Source organism: Phoxinus phoxinus, assembly GCF_949152265.1.
Source record: "Phoxinus phoxinus genome assembly, chromosome: 18".
NCBI lineage: Eukaryota > Metazoa > Chordata > Actinopteri > Cypriniformes > Leuciscidae > Phoxinus > Phoxinus phoxinus.
Window position 1 is genome coordinate 26,715,772 of NC_136893.1, and position 19,523 is coordinate 26,735,294.

Consider the following 19,523-nt stretch of genomic DNA (forward strand, 5'->3'; position numbering starts at 1 on the left):
AATATGGCGGACGGCTTACATACAGCGGCCCATATAGAAACAGACACTACCTTATTTGCACCATCTTTTATTTTTAACGGGAATGAAAGTGATGCTGTGAGACATACATCTTTTCAGTGGGTTGCACTGTTATATAATGTGTTTTTGGATTGTTTGGATTACGAAACACTGCAAAAATATCTTTCCAAGAAATTCCAGAAGACAAAAAAAAAAACAGACAGTTGAGCTGTGGAAAATTATAAGTGATCTAGGAGCTTTTTATAGCAGATGCCATTGAAAACACGGTAAGTCTGTCCCTCACTGTCATGGCCCTGACTGAATGAGGTCTGTGAGGCATCTATACATATATACTTCTATGGATAAGACTATATCAGCCCAACCCCCACAGCTCTAGATCTGGTGTAAATCTCTGATTGGTCCAGCGCCCGCGGTGGGCGGAGTCAGCGCCGTTGCTACGAGCGCCGTGACGTCACCATCAGCTGTTTTGTACGCTCTGTATTCTGATCTGCGGATCAGCTGGGCGAAGCAATAACATCCCAAACCATATCTGCCGAAACACACACACAGCTCGCAGATACTGCGGCTCAAACGTCGTGTAAAGCAGAACTTACACGTCGATTTCTTCTAAGAAGAATGATTTTTTTCATATTTTTCTTGTGAATTTACTACCTCATATAAAAAGAATACCTAAAGCTATGCTTTAAGATTTTTTTGTTTTTTTGTTGTTTTTTTATTGTGTGGTCGTCGCGTTTACAACTTGAATAATTTTGCAGGTAAGACAGGTAAGACGCTGAATACATACACATCTCCTTCTGTCTTTTTACAGCGAGATCTGTTTTGCAGCAGAATTGAGTCGGTCTCTGTTGAAACTGCTCTAGATCTGACCTGCTTTGAACGCCAGCGATAACAACAGCTCAGCTGTGCATAAACCACAGATTGCCCATAAACGGATCAGTTTGAACGGTATTTTATTCAGTTTTCCGCTATAACGCGCGCGCTCTCATTCCGATCATACATCATCACTGTTTTGCTCTCGTCATAGATCGCAGCCGTTGACCAAAGCCCGTTTTCTCGACGGTTTTCTGCTTTCTCTTCGCACAGAATCCGTCTTAAAAAATAACATTCATGCCAAAATTGTGTTTTCAAGTCGACGTTGAATGCCAATGGATGTAACTTTTGACATTTTGCGTAAGGGACAAACCTACATTCAGCAACATTTGGCCGTCTATCGACCCTCGGGTTTTGATTAAACCAGCTGTATTATTGAATACAATCTGATTTTTTCAGGGTGATATATACAGTATGTGGTTATTTGAGTGATTTGAGAGTGCTGGTAATACCCTTGATCCGAGCTGTCATTGCTTTGACCCTTTGCGCTCTCTCTCTCTCTCTCTCTCTCTCTCTCTCTCTCTCTCTCTGTTTTTCAAGCTGCATCTGTCATACGTACGTTAAAACCTTTTTATTATTATTAATCAACGCGTTACGTTTGATGTACGCATTGAATTTGTCCCAAAAGGAGGGGGGAAAACTATTTTTATACCTTGTTGTAGTCATAAACAGTTTTTTTTCTTGTTTCTTTCAAACCGAACCTGCCTCTCTTCAGTTGTTGCGCACTCTGTCCGCTAGTCTGAAGAGGGCGGGGCGTCATTGCGTCTATGGCGTCAGCATCACACGTCACCTGAAGCCCCGCCCACTGACGGCCAGATTCACACTGCCTGCCTGCCTGTAGGGGAGCCATTGGGACTGAAATTAAATGGGGTTCAGTCAGTGAATTATAAATAAGATTATATGGTTATGACATTAGAATAAACTGTGTATCCATTTAATTATTTAACACAAAGAAAATTATAAGAATAGATATAAACTCATCATCACCTCAAAGATCATTTCTAATGCGCATAAATGAACATTAGATAAGCTTGTAAATGTATGAATAGATCTGATTTTATGATTTTAAATCTCTCTAATGGTTTTAAATTCGATTAATTTTAATTTAACTGATTAATTAGTCATGTGGTATGCAGATAGGTGTTGATGAACAAGAGAGGCAGAGAGAATGGCAAATAATATTATGATAATATTCTGGCCTGGGTGAATCTTACGCAAACTGTCAAGAACAGGGACTGGTCATATTTCATATTCATATTCCGGTCATAGTTAACAAGGTCTGGTCATACATTTTAATCCAAAATTGGAGAAAAAAGATGACATTTAATTTTGCATAAAGAATACAGCGTATTTCGGACAGTGATACACAGTGATCTTTTTTTTATGTAAAGCGTATCCACCAAAAATATAAGCACTGCAATCCTTCGTAAATGATTTATAGATTATTTATAGATCACATTATCGCATTAAACATTAGCATAATATAAATACTCGTATTGCCACCAAGTATGTCGTTCAACAGATTGTTAAATGTTATTTCTATGAAATGTTACTCAAAAACTGTGTTTCTGTGTGTCTAAAAAATGCCTTAAAAAGTCTTAATTTGCTCTTACACAAATTAAGGCCTTAAAGGTCATAAATCAGAGACCATCTTAAATTTATAATTCATAAAGTCATGGCATACATTGCAACAATATCGTCCTTAGTAATGTTGTCCTGTTTTCCAATACAAATATCAAACTGATCTTTAAATATCAAAATACATTTACTTGAGATGTAAATTAACTCCTGAAAATTTTTACAAGAACAAATATTTGAACCTATAAATAAATTATGTAATCTTCCATTTTAAATTTTTTTTTTTTTCTGATCCCATTGGCAGATATTTGTTATTCGTTTAATCATAAACTCACTTCATTTTGATAAATTTCACAGAAAACGTGAAGAAAGAGTTCATATTTTATGGATCTCCAGTATGCATCTTGATTTAAGACATTTGCACTGGAGGACAAGACAAATATACAGAGGAAGATACATTACATTTGTGCAGTGTGTTTCAAGCTACTTCTTATTAATTAAAAAGTAATGGATATCTGAAAGTTTTATTTTCAAACTTGACTCTATTGATGTATTGTGTTCCCTTCAATTATTCCTTAAGTTTTCTTTACTTGATGTGTACTTAAAAAGGTATTTAAAAAGTCTTAAATTTACCTTCATAAACCCTGAAAAATATTTCATGATATGGTTTTCTTGACCACCCCTCCTGTTCTTTTTTCTGTCTTTGTCAAATGTAGATCTTTGCACCACAACAACCAACTGAGACCTTATATTGTACTGCGCCTTCTCTGAGACTGCAAACCAAGGCCAATACGTCTGTGATCGACCAGCCATCCGTCACACCGCTGAAAAAAACAACATTAGTCACTATAGTTAATAAAACAAAACAAAAATTTCTAAGGCAGCTATCCCTCAGGAAACAAAAAACTGTGACCTTTGACCTCCGAGGCAGCCATGTTCCAGCGGCTCAGCAGTCTGCTCTTTGGGAGCGAGGAAGAAGGTGCTCCAGAACTGAAGGGACCAAAGCCCTGTGTGACTGAGGCTGATGAAGAGGGGTGGCTCCTGGTCAATCTCCCCGGTGAGTGTCCTACACAAACAACGAAAAACACTGTCTTTAATCGGACCTAAATTTATTAAGGTGGCGTCAGAGTATGTTGGGGTAACAAGGCAAAATTCTATTGTATATAGGGGGATTAATCTATATGAATTCGGAAAACGTTGGCTTGGTTCCAAAACCTAGTGAACTGCCTCACTTTTTACTGTCTATATAGGCAATTATCTTCTAAGACATCATTATCATAACCACCATGGAACACTTTTTCACAAAAAAACCCACCCCAAGGAACTCTCTTTTTACCCCCCGAACATGATTTTTACAGGGGAGCCCCTCACCCCAAGGAACTCTCTTTTTACCCCCCGAACATGATTTTTACAGGGGAGCTCCTCGCCTCAAGGAACTCTCTTTTTACCCCCCGAACATGATTTTTACAGGGGAGCCCCTCACCCCAAGGAACTCTCTTTTTACCCCCCGAACATGATTTTTACAGGGGAGCCCCTCACCCCAAGGAACTCTCTTTTAACCCCCTGAACATGATTTTTACAGGGGAGCCCCTCACCCCAAGGAACTCTCTTTTTACCCCCCGAACATGATTTTTACAGGGGAGCCCCTCACCCCAAGGAACTCTCTTTTAACCCCCTGAACATGATTTTTACAGGGGAGCCCCTCACCCCAAGGAACTCTCTTTTTACCCCCCGAACATGATTTTTACAGGGGAGCCCCTCACCCCAAGGAACTCTCTTTTTACCCCCCGAACATGATTTTTACAGGGGAGCCCCTCACCCCAAGGAACTCTCTTTTTACCCCCCGAACATGATTTTTACAGGGGAGCCCCTCACCCCAAGGAACTCTCTTTTTACCCCCCGAACATGATTTTTACAGGGGAGCCCCTCCCCGCCTTACCCCAAGGAACTCTCTTTTTACCCCCCGAACATGATTTTTACAGGGGAGCCCCTCACCCCAAGGAACTCTCTTTTTACCCCCCGAACATGATTTTTACAGGGGAGCCCCTCACCCCAAGGAACTCTCTTTTTACCCCCCGAACATGATTTTTACAGGGGAGCCCCTCACCCCAAGGAACTCTCTTTTTACCCCCCGAACATGATTTTTACAGGGGAGCCCCTCACCCCAAGGAACTCTCTTTTTACCCCCCGAACATGATTTTTACAGGGGAGCCCCTCACCCCAAGGAACTCTCTTTTTACCCCCCGAACATGATTTTTACAGGGGAGCCCCTCACCCCAAGGAACTCTCTTTTTACCCCCCGAACATGATTTTTACAGGGGAGCCCCTCACCCCAAGGAACTCTCTTTTTACCCCCCGAACATGATTTTTACAGGGGAGCCCCTCACCCCAAGGAACTCTCTTTTTACCCCCCGAACATGATTTTTACAGGGGAGCCCCTCCCCGCCTTACCCCAAGGAACTCTCTTTTTACCCCCCGAACATGATTTTTACAGGGGAGCCCCTCACCCCAAGGAACTCTCTTTTTACCCCCCGAACATGATTTTTACAGGGGAGCCCCTCACCCCAAGGAACTCTCTTTTTACCCCCCGAACATGATTTTTACAGGGGAGCCCCTCACCCCAAGGAACTCTCTTTTTACCCCCCGAACATGATTTTTACAGGGGAGCCCCTCCCCGCCTTACCCCAAGGAACTCTCTTTTTACCCCCCGAACATGATTTTTACAGGGGAGCCCCTCACCCCAAGGAACTCTCTTTTTACCCCCCGAACATGATTTTTACAGGGGAGCCCCTCACCCCAAGGAACTCTCTTTTTACCCCCCGAACATGATTTTTACAGGGGAGCCCCTCACCCCAAGGAACTCTCTTTTTACCCCCCGAACATGATTTTTACAGGGGAGCCCCTCACCCCAAGGAACTCTCTTTTTACCCCCCGAACATGATTTTTACAGGGGAGCCCCTCCCCGCCTTACCCCAAGGAACTCTCTTTTTACCCCCCGAACATGATTTTTACAGGGGAGCCCCTCACCCCAAGGAACTCTCTTTTTACCCCCCGAACATGATTTTTACAAGGGAGCCCCTCACCCCAAGGAACTCTCTTTTTACCCCCCGAACATGATTTTTACAGGGGAGCCCCTCACCCCAAGGAACTCTCTTTTTACCCCCCGAACATGATTTTTACAGGGGAGCCCCTCACCCCAAGGAACTCTCTTTTTACCCCCCGAACATGATTTTTACAGGGGAGCCCCTCACCCCAAGGAACTCTCTTTTTACCCCCCGAACATGATTTTTACAGGGGAGCCCCTCACCCCAAGGAACTCTCTTTTTACCCCCCGAACATGATTTTTACAGGGGAGCCCCTCCCCGCCTTACCCCAAGGAACTCTCTTTTTACCCCCCGAACATGATTTTTACAGGGGAGCCCCTCCCCGCCTTACCCCAAGGAACTCTCTTTTTACCCCCCGAACATGATTTTTACAGGGGAGCCCCTCACCCCAAGGAACTCTCTTTTTACCCCCCGAACATGATTTTTACAGGGGAGCCCCTCACCCCAAGGAACTCTCTTTTAACCCCCTGAACATGATTTTTACAGGGGAGCCCCTCACCCCAAGGAACTCTCTTTTTACCCCCCGAACATGATTTTTACAGGGGAGCCCCTCACCCCAAGGAACTCTCTTTTTACCCCCCGAACATGATTTTTACAGGGGAGCCCCTCACCCCAAGGAACTCTCTTTTTACCCCCCGAACATGATTTTTACAGGGGAGCCCCTCACCCCAAGGAACTCTCTTTTTACCCCCCGAACATGATTTTTACAGGGGAGCCCCTCCCCGCCTTACCCCAAGGAACTCTCTTTTTACCCCCCGAACATGATTTTTACAGGGGAGCCCCTCCCCGCCTTACCCCAAGGAACTCTCTTTTTACCCCCCGAACATGATTTTTACAGGGGAGCCCCTCACCCCAAGGAACTCTCTTTTTACCCCCCGAACATGATTTTTACAGGGGAGCCCCTCACCCCAAGGAACTCTCTTTTAACCCCCTGAACATGATTTTTACAGGGGAGCCCCTCACCCCAAGGAACTCTCTTTTTACCCCCCGAACATGATTTTTACAGGGGAGCCCCTCACCCCAAGGAACTCTCTTTTTACCCCCCGAACATGATTTTTACAGGGGAGCCCCTCACCCCAAGGAACTCTCTTTTTACCCCCCGAACATGATTTTTACAGGGGAGCCCCTCACCCCAAGGAACTCTCTTTTTACCCCCCGAACATGATTTTTACAGGGGAGCCCCTCACCCCAAGGAACTCTCTTTTTACCCCCCGAACATGATTTTTACAGGGGAGCCCCTCACCCCAAGGAACTCTCTTTTTACCCCCCGAACATGATTTTTACAGGGGAGCCCCTCACCCCAAGGAACTCTCTTTTTACCCCCCGAACATGATTTTTACAGGGGAGCCCCTCACCCCAAGGAACTCTCTTTTAACCCCCTGAACATGATTTTTACAGGGGAGCCCCTCACCCCAAGGAACTCTCTTTTTACCCCCCGAACATGATTTTTACAGGGGAGCCCCTCACCCCAAGGAACTCTCTTTTTACCCCCCGAACATGATTTTTACAGGGGAGCCCCTCGCCTCAAGGAACTCTCTTTTTACCCCCCGAACATGATTTTTACAGGGGAGCCCCTCACCCCAAGGAACTCTCTTTTTACCCCCTCCAATGTGATTTTTACTGTGGAGTCCCTCATCCAAGGAACTCACTTTTTAACCTCCAGAACGTTATTTTTTACTGGGGATCCCCTCCCTGCTTCACCCAAAGGAACTCGCTTTTCACCCCCCAAACATGATTTTTACTAGGGAGCCCCTCACCCCAAGGAACTCGTTTTTTTAGCCCCCAGAACGCAATGGAGATATTTTTGGCCGTGATGGCCACTCAAAATTACCGCAAGGGAAATTCCTTCACCGCGACAGCCCTACATGTTTATAACTACCTGAATAATAATCTGGTTTAATAAACAGTCATTCAAAGATTACTCTATCACCCCCTTGAGCTCTGAGGTTTGTCACGCCCACAAAACATGTAAGGTGTAGTGTGACATTTCTTTGCCAGTCTCCCCCATTAGCCATTATTACCAATAGTCCAACCCCAAGCATCGCCAAAAGTTGAGGCAGTGTTGCTACATACCACTAGGCTTTAGAACAAAGTCATTGAGCCTTTATAAAGTAGTACATGGTGATTAGAGAATAGCAATATTTTAAAAGGGTTATAAGAAACTAATGACAGTATTCCTATTCTCTATGTTTTTCTGTTGTTTCTGTATCCCTTCTCATTTCTCCATATTTGAATGAATTCCTTTTACTGGTATGTGTGCTCATGGTACTGGCATCCCCCATTCGCATGGCTTCAACCAAACCTTTCACATTCTGGATATACACCCTGCTCTGTCTTCTATCTCTTCCTACTTCACTTAAGGCGAGGATGGGCAAGAGGCCGCATCAGTAGCACGCCCATGTCCCCGCAGTGAATGTCATGCATCTCAGATATGTGGCCACTCTCCTCATACCTGCAAAAAACGCAGGACTAGAGCAGGCAGGAGAGAGGCGGCACATCCTCCCTCCCCTTCCATCTGCTCTCCTCCTGATCCCGCCTCCTTCTCCCACCTTGAGTCAGTAGAAGTGAATGTGTTGTTAAGCGAGCGGGGCTCGTGCTCCTGTAGTGACTGCAGCATGGATGAGAGCTGGTTTGTCACCCCTCCCCCCTGTTTTACTGCAGAGGGAGCCACGGCGGAGGCTAGTCCCATGGAGGACCTCCTCATCGAGCACCCCAGCATGTCCGTGTACGTCTCGGCTGGCCCTCTCCCTCCGATGGAAGAGAGCACCACCAGCCTGACTGGCAGTGTTAGGTAAATTTCACTTCCACAGTTAGCGAAGTTTTACACCTGTTTCTCTGTATCGTAAACAGATGCAACATTTACATTGATGCATTATGGGTTTTCAAACCTGTCCCCCAGCACTGCACATTTTGTATCCCTTATCAAACACCTAATTCAGGTCTTGCAGTCTCTACTAATGAGCTGATGAGTTGAATCAGGTGTGTTAGATGAGCCATATGTGCTTGGGGGTCTGATTTAGCACACACTTTTATACGAAGCAACTTACAATAGAGCAGAGGTCTCCAACCCTGCTCCTGGAGAGCTACCGCCCTGCAGGGTTCAGCTCCAACCTCAGTCAAACACACCTGAACCAGCTAATCAAGGTGTTCAGGGTTAGCTGGAAATTACAGGCCAGGTGTTTTGGATCTGAAGTCTGTAGGTAGCTAGCTTTTCAGGAGCAGGGTTGGAGACCCCTGCAGTAGAGGGATTTCAGCAATTTGTCACAGAGACGACAATGTTTGTAGTAAATAAATTACAGGTTTATTAGAAAGCTAGATTAGAAAACAAACTACAGCAGAAGAGAAAATAAGGTATAAAAGCTACTAAACTATAAAGCTACTGACAGGTTAATTTGATCAGGGCTAAACTCTGCAGGACAGTGGATCTCAAGGGTCAGAATTGCACAGCCCTGGCCTTCTTTTGCATATTATAATTCCAGCTGGTTGGATGGTTTTTGTAAAAAAAATTGGTACACTGCCTCTTAAAAATGCTTTATCCTTAAATGCATTTAACATCTGTATACGATTACTGTTGTAGGATATGTTAGCACTTACACCAGGGGTGTCCAGTCCTACTCTTGGAGGGTCTCTGTCCTGCAGACTTTAGCTCCAATCCTAATTAAACACATCTGAACCAGCTAATCAAGATCTTCAGGATCACTAGAAACTTACAGGCAGGTGTGTTGGGGCGAGTTGGAGCTACAGGAGCAGGCCTGGACACCCCTGATTTACATCAAATAAAAATCATGCTGAATATCAAAAACTGGAAGAACGCTGTCTTTAAGGCCCCGTTTAATGGTTATTTTGAAAAACTGAGACATTCCCCTTCGGTTGTGCCCCTCGTTTACACGCAAACGGAGAATTCTCCTCTGAAAACGATTCTTTCTAAAAACTCCGGCCAGAGTGGAGATTTTGGAAAACTCTGTTTGCACGTTTGCATGTAAACTGAGAAAAACTGAGTTTTAGGCAGTCGACGTCACAGTATGCGACAGAACTTGCACTGCGTCAAAAGTGCGACCTATATTTTCGGGATTCTGATTGGCTAACGTGGCTAACGTTAGCTTCTCGTTACACTGCCACCTACAGGTTTGGCATGCTCTTGACGGCATATACACAGGTTCGTGTAAACGAACACTTTTCTGAAAACGGAGAGGGTGAAATGTCTGTTTATGAAAATAACCGGCCACGTGTAAACGTAGCCTAATTCCGACTTCCATCTTACTACTTTTCACATTCCAGTTTTACATCATTATTTCCCTTCTCACTTAAAATGTTTCCCATTCTTCCAGCAGGATGTCTGAATCAGCAGTGCCCGCTGTGACCAGGAGCAGCATGACCACACGGGTGACCCGAGGAGCGGCCGCACAGGCAGGTGCCCTAGCTAAAGTCACCCAGGTCTCCAGGGTCCAGAGGGCCAAAGCCCGCACTGAGCGTCGGCACCTGGCGCGCAATCGCATACAGCGCCAAAACCGTGTGCGTGAACAGGTCCAACGGCGCACAACCCACACCCGCAACTCCTTCCTGCACCAACCGTGCCAGCGCAACATCTGCCACTGAGGCATCAAAGTTTACATTGAGGGCATTATTACACATAGACACCCCAAGAAACCCATACCTACCAATGAATCCCCCAAATGTCCTCTAAAGTCCTCCTATTGCTTTCACTCGTTTTAGGTCCATAATGTTATTCAGTTTCATATTAATCAGGTTTGTCCTTGAGCGTAAGCCAGTTTATCTTTATCCTCTTCTCACTCTTATCTGGCAGGCAGGCCACCACAAAGCACAATTATTCTGTCTAAGATGATCCGTATATCTGCTTAAATGCCATGTATCTCCTGTGTGTCCTTGTAACACCTAAATCTGTTTCCCAAGTTGGGTTTTCCAATCTGGGAGTATACAGAAAAGGAGACACATGTAAACTCTATCTTTACGTACAACATCCCTCTAAATGTATAACACTGACACTTCAGGTACATCAGCGCTGTTTGTTGAAATATAATTAGGTTAATTTTTCAAATTGTTTTTTAGTTAGCAGAAAAAAAGAGCCAAACATTGAACGCATTTACCCTAAAGCCCTGGGTATACTTCACTTTCGGTGTTACGCTCTGAGCCTTTCAAAGTATACTCTTTGGTCGTGAGCATGGAAAGGTGCGTTCGGCGCGTGCGCACTATCTAGTGGACTTTTGTATTCAAGCGCTTAAATCACTCACACACGTGCCGCTGTACGTGCACCGTCCACCATCAGGGAATGCTTACAGCCAAAGTATACTTTGGGCTTAAGATTTCCAGAAGAGAATTGTACCTAGTAATGTAATGTAGTTAAGTCCTACAGCAACGAATTAGTCACTTGAAAACAACAAGAATGAAAAGTATGTAGATAAAAGTGTGAACGAGAATTAAACAGATAAAAGCAGTTGAGAGTGTACAGAGCAAGACAAATATAGTGGGATATGTTTGCAAAGAGGTCATTTCAAAGTAGATGTTGCTGCCTGATTTTCAACATTATGGTGCTAACTTTCAAAAGAAATTCAACTCCCAAACTATTTAATTTCATTGACTGAACAAATTTCATAGGTGTGCTCCTGCAAAGGCAGAACCCTTCCTAGAGAAGTCAGTTCCAGGAGGAAAAAAAATGGTGGAGAAAGCGGGCAGCATCATTTCTATACATACTCTGCATGGTGAGGCATACCCCAGTGTATTTAAAAATAGATATTGTCACCCAATATGTAGGTGTACCATGAATTTTTGTTTATTAGAGCGCTACCTTGCATTAGCTTAGCAACATGCTAACATCTAACTTTACTGAAATGGAGTCTCTTGAGGCAGCTTTTTAAGTAATCTAGCTCCCTAGATTTTGTAACAGAGCCTGTAGTTAACCTGAGGGAGGGCCCATCATGGACGGGACTGATACTATGCCAACAACACTAGATTTTTTTTTTTTTGTGGATTCTTTTAGGGATATAGCTTTTTAGCATTTCCCTGAAATGTGACGTGAAGCTGAAGTATAGCTCCCTGTCAACATCTGTTCTAATAGGAAAAGATCGCGGGAGTATCGGGGCAGTGTGCAATGTCTTTACAGGTCACATGATCAACACATAGAGCCGAGGAGAGGTTGCCATGGGCTATAGATATAATCGTGTATAGAAGGTGCAGGAGAGTATAGATTATGACTGTTTATTTGATTTGTGGAGGATTATTGATGGGTGACTCTTACAAAAAATGTCAAGAATCTTAAAATGACCTCAAAATTGAAAATATTATACTTTGCTTACAACAAATCCCCCCCACACGTTTATTTTTTGTGTTTTCAGTGTAGCAAAAAAAAAAGGCTTAAAAGTTCCCCTGTCCCGCACGTCTAATGCTTGTGTGAGAAACCACTGTGACCACAGAGACAAAGAACGAAATCTTATGACCATTTCTCTGTTTCTCAATTCATCCGTTGTCAAACGATGTCGTTATTTGCATTTCATCATGCCTCTTAAATTGATTATATGATTGTGAATACATCTTCAATGCACTCTGATGTTTGCCTGTCAGAGGTTGTTGGGTCCGCGTCTCTCTTGTGACGGGCTCGGCGCACATGCACTCACACTAACTATCCTAAAGTGTGCTCTTCCTCGACAGTCAGCGAATACCCTCAGCACATTTACAGGACATGCGTCCACCACATTGTGATCTATCTTATATGTGTATTCAGTAATGAATAGACTAACAATGGTGCTGAAAGTGTATAATGATATGACTGTTTGTACATTTTTTTGAGAAGTTTGCACTGTCATACGTTTTATGGAGAATCATGGTATTTAGCAGTATGTTTTCGTTTGCATTGGTGAATGAGATGCCATTCCAACATGCATGAGTTGGGGAAAAAAAGCTACCTTAAGAGGTAAACAATTAGTTGCATTCAAATGTATATAATTGCAATCTATTTACAGTTCAGTGTTTGCGTTTTTTTGAAACATCACCTTCCTGTTTTCATGGTATCGTTTAACCGTATGTTGCTCCAAAAACTTGAGTACACTTCCGTCTGCTGGGTATTTTACGAAACAAACCAACATTTGCCATGTTGTCGATACCACTGTTGTTACATTATTTGATTTTAGATGCAATTTTCTTTCATTTCTTCTGTCATTTAATGTTTAATCATTTTAAGAATTCTTCTTGTAGTCTTTCCTATCACCTGCCAAAATCTGTACATCTATTATTGTAGTTAGCTATCTCTTAACGAAATAATGTAAGTATAATGTAAATCTAAATATGCTTTTATTTCTTTGTTTTCATTTGAAATGGACTGATTTTTCATCATATTGACTCTACGGAGAGAGCAGTACGAATGTCAGTGGTGCATCTAGAAAAATCCAATGCCCTGTAGCCTTACAAGGGTCCTTAACATCGTCCACTCGAAGGTCGTCTTCTCTTCGCATTGTATTAGATGAAGTGGACAAGGCAATATCGCGTAATGAACATAAAATCAGTGATCTCTGCCCTCTGAAGAGATCCACCTCTGTTGTTCACCGTCACAGCCGGGCACTGTATACTCGGTGTTATTTTTCTGTGTGTATGTGTGTGTGTGTGTTCAATATGATTAATTTAATCTGTGGGACTATAGAATGATGTCCGCTATAGGCCTCATGAGAGGCTGGTGGAAGCGAGTATAGTTATTGTGATTTAAGGGAGGGTTGATTGAAAACATGAAATGAGAAAAAAAAAGGACAAAAATAAATATGCTTGTATTTTTTCCTCATATTGTTATTTAGAAGAGATGTTCACCCTAGTAACAAAGTACAAAAATAGAGTATTATAAAGATTGGTGTCTATGATATCTATGGTGATTGTGCCTTTCACTATTCTGCATGGTTTTCATGATGTGCCGACTGTTTCATCCATACGACATGGGCATCAGAGACCTATGCAAAATACCATGATGGGTTTCCAGCATCCATTCAGAAATGCAGGTACCAGACAATAACAATAAACACTCAGGATGCAACTGCAATCTGGACTCGTTATTTACCTGTGTGCTTATTTCTTCATCTTCATCCACACCTGACTTGAAAATATAGCTATCGACAATGAATATGTTAAAATTAGGGCTGTCAAAAGATTAATCGCACCAAAAATAAAAGTTTGTGTTTACATAATATATGTATGTGTGTACTGTGTATAATTATTTATATATATAAAAACACACACAATCATGTATATATTTAAGAAAAATTGGTTATATTTATATATAAAATATTTATATATAATATAAATTATATAAATGTATATACAGTATATAAATGCAATTATTCCTTAAAAATATACATGAATGTGTGTGTATTTTTATACATAATAATTCTACACAGTACACACATATATTATGTAAACACAAACTTTTATTTTGGATGTGATTAATCTTTTGACAGCCCTAGTTAAAAAAAAATCTAACTGTGAAACAATAAAACAAAAAATAAAAGCCTCTCTCTCTCTCTATATATATATATATATATATATATATATAAAATCAACAAATAAGATAAAACAAAACCTCACAAAAAGTTTCTAATAGAGACATTTAAAAGAATACCACAGTATTTTTGTTTGCTTTGCTTGCTACCCTACATCAAAAATAAGGGTTAGCTACAGTGTAAACTTAATTATGACACCCACATTGTCCATTATTCTGAAAAACCTCAGTGTGTTTGACATACATTTAGTCTCTCACACACACACACACACACACACACACACACACACACACACACACACACACACCCCTTCTCCTGAGGGTTGATTGATGAACCTGTTCTGCAGGATCAGCCTTCATGAAGTGCGACGCATGCGCAGTGTTGGATTCATTTAAAGAAATGAATGCACTTGTTCACCAGGACTAATACCGGTATGTGACAAGGAGCTGAACCGCACGTTTCACCTGTAAGTATGATGGAAAGGCTGCATTTAAAACATTATTGCTATTGTTTAATTGCTAATGTACGTCAGACGAGTGTTTTTGGCCCTTTTAAACATGCCAAGACCTCTGTGTTGTGTTTTATTATTCCGTGGCTCAGTCTTGGTATTTTGAACGCGCACACCTGCGTCTCTAACTGCGGCGAACATGTCAGGTTTTATTCTCCGTATCCGTGTGAAAACAGCGAGTAGTGTGTGAATGAATCCGCTGTATGTTTACAAGACACAGCTCTGACCTCCGAGTCACGGAGGGGAAATAACACAGATTGATGGAAATTAGTCGATGTCGCGTTGAACGCGCGCGCCCCGGTTTGTTTATTACTGTTGTGTATCTGACGGATGAACCCGCACGCAGATGTATTTCTCTCGACGACACTGGTTATATTCTGCTGTGATCTATTCGGATGTGATCTGTAGCACAACAGTGATATTGAGACGGGGAACTGGTTCATCCAGAAAGCGCCAGCTCTTCACGCGCGCGTCTCCTGCTATCTGGTGTGACGGGGTGTTTTAGTATCGCCTATTATAGCGAGTAATTTCCATGACAAATCGTTTTTTTTGTTCTAGATATCGCAGATAGGCTGGCGATGCTGTGTAGATATTAGCTAAACGAGCATCATCATCATCCAGGCCTTCATTACTCAGTGAATACATGATATGGAGGCCTGTGGTGTCATTCTAGAAGTGCTGAATTGTGATTTTTAGATCAGCTTTTCAAGATATTGCTGGTTTTTGAGCACTTTGTTAAATACATTTGCAAGGTTTAGCTCTTAGAAAATGTAAGTTTTACAATAACTGCATTCAAAACATTTATTAATTTAGATGAATGTCCTGTTACAGGCCCGTGTGAAGAATTTGGGCAAAATTATTAAAGAATAATATCCTGAGCTGGACCGATATATTTTTTGTTGTAGTGTAACAAGGTTTCTTCAGATAAAATTATTAAATTTTAACATTTTTTTATATAGTTACCAAGCTGAAATGGCACAAAATAGTAAGAATGACCCATTAGAGGTTTGTGAATGTAATGGTCATTATAGTTATAATAAAAGGGACGTTTTACAAAATGCATTTAAACCTTTTGTTGGTTTTAATCATCATCGATATAAGTTTGGTTTGCCAACCGCCATTAAACTTGAAAAGAAGAATCAACATCGATATAGTGAAAATGTATAACTGGTCTTTTTTTCTTCTTCTTTTTTTAAATTAGGCCTAGCTCTTAGTTTATTTGAAATGTTCCTGTGGTGTGACACTTCAAAAAATAAAATAATGTAGCCTATCTGCAAATATTATCATATAAAATGCATACCTGATATTTATAAAAGAAGCAATGTGTAAAATAGTTTTAGGTGAGGAGTTGCGTGTCAGATACCCATGTGGATAAACACGCAGTTAAACTAATGTAAATAAAAGTAGCTAATAACTCGACACGTGGCAGAATACAATCCTGTATATCCCGGAGCTTTTTTAAACATTTATTTGTGTAGTCATAATAAACAGGAAAGTAATGCTCAAGTTTCATTTCACCCAAAAATGAAACTTATCCCATAATTTATTGACCCTCAAGCCATCCATCTTTCAGCCAAACACAACCTGAGTTATATTACAAAATCGCATGGCTTTCGCAGAAGGTCTTTATTAACCGTATGGAGTCGTATGGAGCACTTTTATGATGGATGGATGCGCTTTTTTGGGCTTCAAAACTCAGGCTCAATTCACTCCCATTATAAAGCTTGGAAGAGCCCAGGTATTATTTCTTTTACAACTACAATTGTGTTTGGCTGAAATAAAATACTTCTATTTCAAAAGCAGCTCTAGAAAAGAGGAAACGATGTCATTATTTAGTTCAGTTTAATAACAGGGTTAATGTTCATCAATTCTGAAACAAATTCAATCTAGCTATAAATCAGCTCTACAGAAAGCAAAGGCATTGATAAATCACAACATGGTATTATTGATGTATTTCATGTTGTAGAATGAAATGTGAAAATGTCTTGAGCTTGTGTTCACCACAGACCTTATTTCAGACATTTAACCAAAAAACAACAACAACTACTATTGAAAATAATTCAATGACTTCAGGGCGAGAATCGTAAGCGCTAAACTGCTAAATGGTGTCTGGGGTTTGGCCTACAAAAGTGACTCCCGGCACGCTGAAGGCAGATCTGGTCTGATTGCAGGTGAATCATGTACGCGCCGGCAGCCGACGCAGGAGTGACCGTGGTGGAGAAGGATGCGGCTCTGACCAGTGCGTATTCCCCTGTGGACTACATGAGCATCACCAGCTTCCCCAGACTCCCGGAAGATGATTCCTCCGCGGACAGCGCCTTCAAACCGCGCAAAGACGACGATAACTTCCTCAGTGAGCAGGACACAGGTGAGTGAATGCATCTGATCGTAATACTGCTCGAATGTCTGATGCGGTCGGTCACCCGTAACTGCTCGCGTTTTTCCCTGAAGTGTCTCCCTGTGAAGGCCTCCTTCCCGTTACCTCTGTACAGATAAAACGTTTTCAAAAATAATTATGGTTCGCATGGAAGCAATTTTTTAAAATAATTTTACAATTATAAACTATTATACATTTTTAAGGCCTGGTAGTTTGTTGAGGTAAATTTTTAGAGAAAGACTATGTTTCGAGATCAAAGTGGAAATGTTTCGAGATTAAAGTGGAAATGTTTCGAGATCAAAGTCTAAATGTTTCGAGATCAAAGTGGAAATGTTTCGAGATCAAAGTGGAAATGTTTCGAGATCAAAGTGGAAATGTTTCGAGATTAAAGTGGAAATGTTTCGAGATTAAAGTGGAAATGTTTCGAGATTAAAGTGGAAATGTTTCGAGATCAAAGTGGAAATGTTTCGAGATTACAGTGGAAATGTTTCGAGATTAAAGTGGAAATGTTTCGAGATTAAAGTGGAAATGTTTCGAGATCAAAGTGGAAATGTTTCGAGATTACAGTGGAAATGTTTCGAGATTAAAGTGGAAATGTTTCGAGATTAAAGTGGAAATGTTTCGAGATTAAAGTGGAAATGTTTCGAGATTAAAGTGGAAATGTTTCGAGATTAAAGTGGAAATGTTTCGAGATTAAAGTGGAAATGTTTCGAGATTAAAGTGGAAATGTTTCGAGATTAAAGTGGAAATGTTTCGAGATTAAAGTGGAAATGTTTCGAGATTAAAGTGGAAATGTTTCGAGATTAAAGTGGAAATGTTTCGAGATTAAAGTGGAAATGTTTCGAGATTAAAGTGGAAATGTTTCGAGATTAAAGTGGAAATGTTTCGAGATTAAAGTGGAAACGTTTCGAGATTACAGTCGAAACGTTTCGAGATTACAGTCGAAACGTTTCGAGATTACAGTCGAAACGTTTCGAGATTACAGTCGAAACGTTTCGAGATTACAGTCGAAACGTTTCGAGATTACAGTCGAAACGTTTCGAGATTACAGTCGAAACGTTTCGAGATTACAGTCGAAACGTTTCGAGATTACAGTCGAAACGTTTCGAGATTACAGTCGAAACGTTTCGAGATTACAGTCTTCCGTAGAAGTTGCGTGTGTGTGCATTTATATGTGTGTGTGTAAATGCGCTTGTGCAGTCGAACTGCCTCGGACATGGATCTTCAACTAAAGGAAATTCTACAGGTGCCAATCCACCAACATGCTTTACGGCAATAGACAATGTTTTGTTTTGTTTGAGTTCTGATAAATCATGTTCTTGCTGTAGTAGATGACTTAAGCAATCTAAAATAGTTTTAGCCAAATAACAGGTCTGGATCTGTGAGTCCATCTTTTCCCTACATTACGACAACAAAAGCACTTGAACACAACACACTGGTAAATACCAGTACACAAGTGGAAAATATCATCTTTTCCATAGCACGTGAAGGCTCTACTAGACTATATGCGCCAGAAAAACGAGCGCGCCGGCGCCACCATCTTGAATATTGTCTTTGAACTTCCGTTTTTGCGGTCGCTCTGTATATTTCTATGGCATCGCTGTCCAGGAGTAATTCGCTTTTGAAGTGGATTTACTTAATGTAAAGTTAACGAAAGTTATCATGAGGATTGTAATGTTTAAAGCAGATGTCTTAACAAATGTCATTAGACCGTGAAGATTTTAAAAGGAGCCGTTCATTCATAAATGCGCAAGATCGCTGTAAAAATACAGACCGGAAGACAGAAGACAACGAGCGCAGCGCTGAAAAGGGGCGGGGCTACATAAGGTCTATAGACAAAACACGTAATACACGTGCACACCATCAGCGTTTTCACAGATTTGCGTTTTTGTAGTTTACACAAAGATGATAAAGTAAAAAAACGTGTAAGCGGCCCCTAAGCGATCTTTGCAACGGAAGTGAATCAATCAAAACTAACTTTAGCTGGACAATAACTTTATTCTAGAGCTGCTGTAAACAATATCTGTCACTGTAATTTCCTATAATCACTGTAAAGCTGCTTTGAAACCGTCTATATTGTTAAAAGCGCTGTATGAATGAAGGGGACTTGACTCCCGAACTCCTGTCTCTCATAGAGCCGGATCTGTTCCTGAACTCGGCCCGACTGCAGCGGCTGCCCTCCTCCGCCTCGGACCTGGCCCGGCATGACATCTCTCCCCTGAGAGAGACCACCAGAGACCCGCTGGCGCAGGAGTGCGCGTGCACACGGGACGGCCTGACCGTCATCATCACCGCCTGCCTGACCTTCGCCACCGGGGTCACCGTGGCCCTCATCATGCAGATCTACTTCGGGGACCCACAGGTGCGGTCAAACACACAGCAACAGACTCTCTGTAGAGGCGACCCAACTCTGGGACAGGTTGCCAACTGAAAAAAAGCAGGACATTATGTAAAGCCTTTTACAATGAGGGTTAAGAACTGCTTAAAACAAACCAGAGTTGTATGCGTATTTACATTTATTAAAACAATAATTTATTACATTTTCATCTGTATGCTGCCAGGGCTGCAAGTTGGCA

General features: G+C 41.8%; 2 protein-coding genes across 8 annotated transcripts in view; both read left to right on the top strand.

The window, feature by feature from the left end:
* The first annotated feature begins 507 nt into the window (after nucleotides 1–507).
* tp53inp2b (tumor protein p53 inducible nuclear protein 2b) lies at nucleotides 508–13,605 on the top strand. Of its 7 annotated transcripts, none has more exons than XM_079588239.1 (4): nucleotides 508–782; nucleotides 3,183–3,523; nucleotides 8,232–8,361; nucleotides 9,899–13,605. In XM_079588239.1, exons 2-4 carry the CDS (start codon nucleotides 3,400–3,402, stop codon nucleotides 10,164–10,166), a joined length of 522 nt encoding a protein of 173 aa, XP_079444365.1. In that variant the 5' UTR covers nucleotides 508–782; nucleotides 3,183–3,399; the 3' UTR covers nucleotides 10,167–13,605. The 7 variants fall into 7 exon arrangements, with proteins under 7 accessions (XP_079444365.1, XP_079444366.1, XP_079444363.1 ...); XM_079588240.1 differs by having other exon boundaries at nucleotides 510–773; XM_079588237.1 differs by having other exon boundaries at nucleotides 511–773; nucleotides 7,932–8,361.
* Nucleotides 13,606–14,339: 734 nt separating this feature from the next.
* Nucleotides 14,340–19,523, top strand: part of ggt7 (gamma-glutamyltransferase 7) — a 30,940-nt gene continuing 25,756 nt past the window's right edge. The window contains exons 1-3 of the mRNA XM_079588227.1: nucleotides 14,340–14,528; nucleotides 16,742–16,938; nucleotides 19,083–19,309. Of these exons, the coding sequence (XP_079444353.1) occupies nucleotides 16,749–16,938; nucleotides 19,083–19,309 (417 nt within the window). The 5' untranslated portion in view covers nucleotides 14,340–14,528; nucleotides 16,742–16,748. The remainder of the gene's footprint in view (nucleotides 14,529–16,741; nucleotides 16,939–19,082; nucleotides 19,310–19,523) is intronic.

Excerpts from the sequence above, each read along its gene's own strand:
- tp53inp2b (XM_079588237.1), top strand. The coding sequence starts at position 3,400 with ATGTTCCAGCGGCTCAGCAGTCTGCTCTTTGGGAGCGAGGAAGAAGGT. Across the intron at positions 3,524-7,931 it reads GCTCCTGGTCAATCTCCCCG|GCGAGGATGGGCAAGAGGCC; the intron begins GTGAGTGTCCTA and ends ACTTCACTTAAG. Across the intron at positions 8,362-9,898 it reads AGCCTGACTGGCAGTGTTAG|CAGGATGTCTGAATCAGCAG; the intron begins GTAAATTTCACT and ends CCATTCTTCCAG.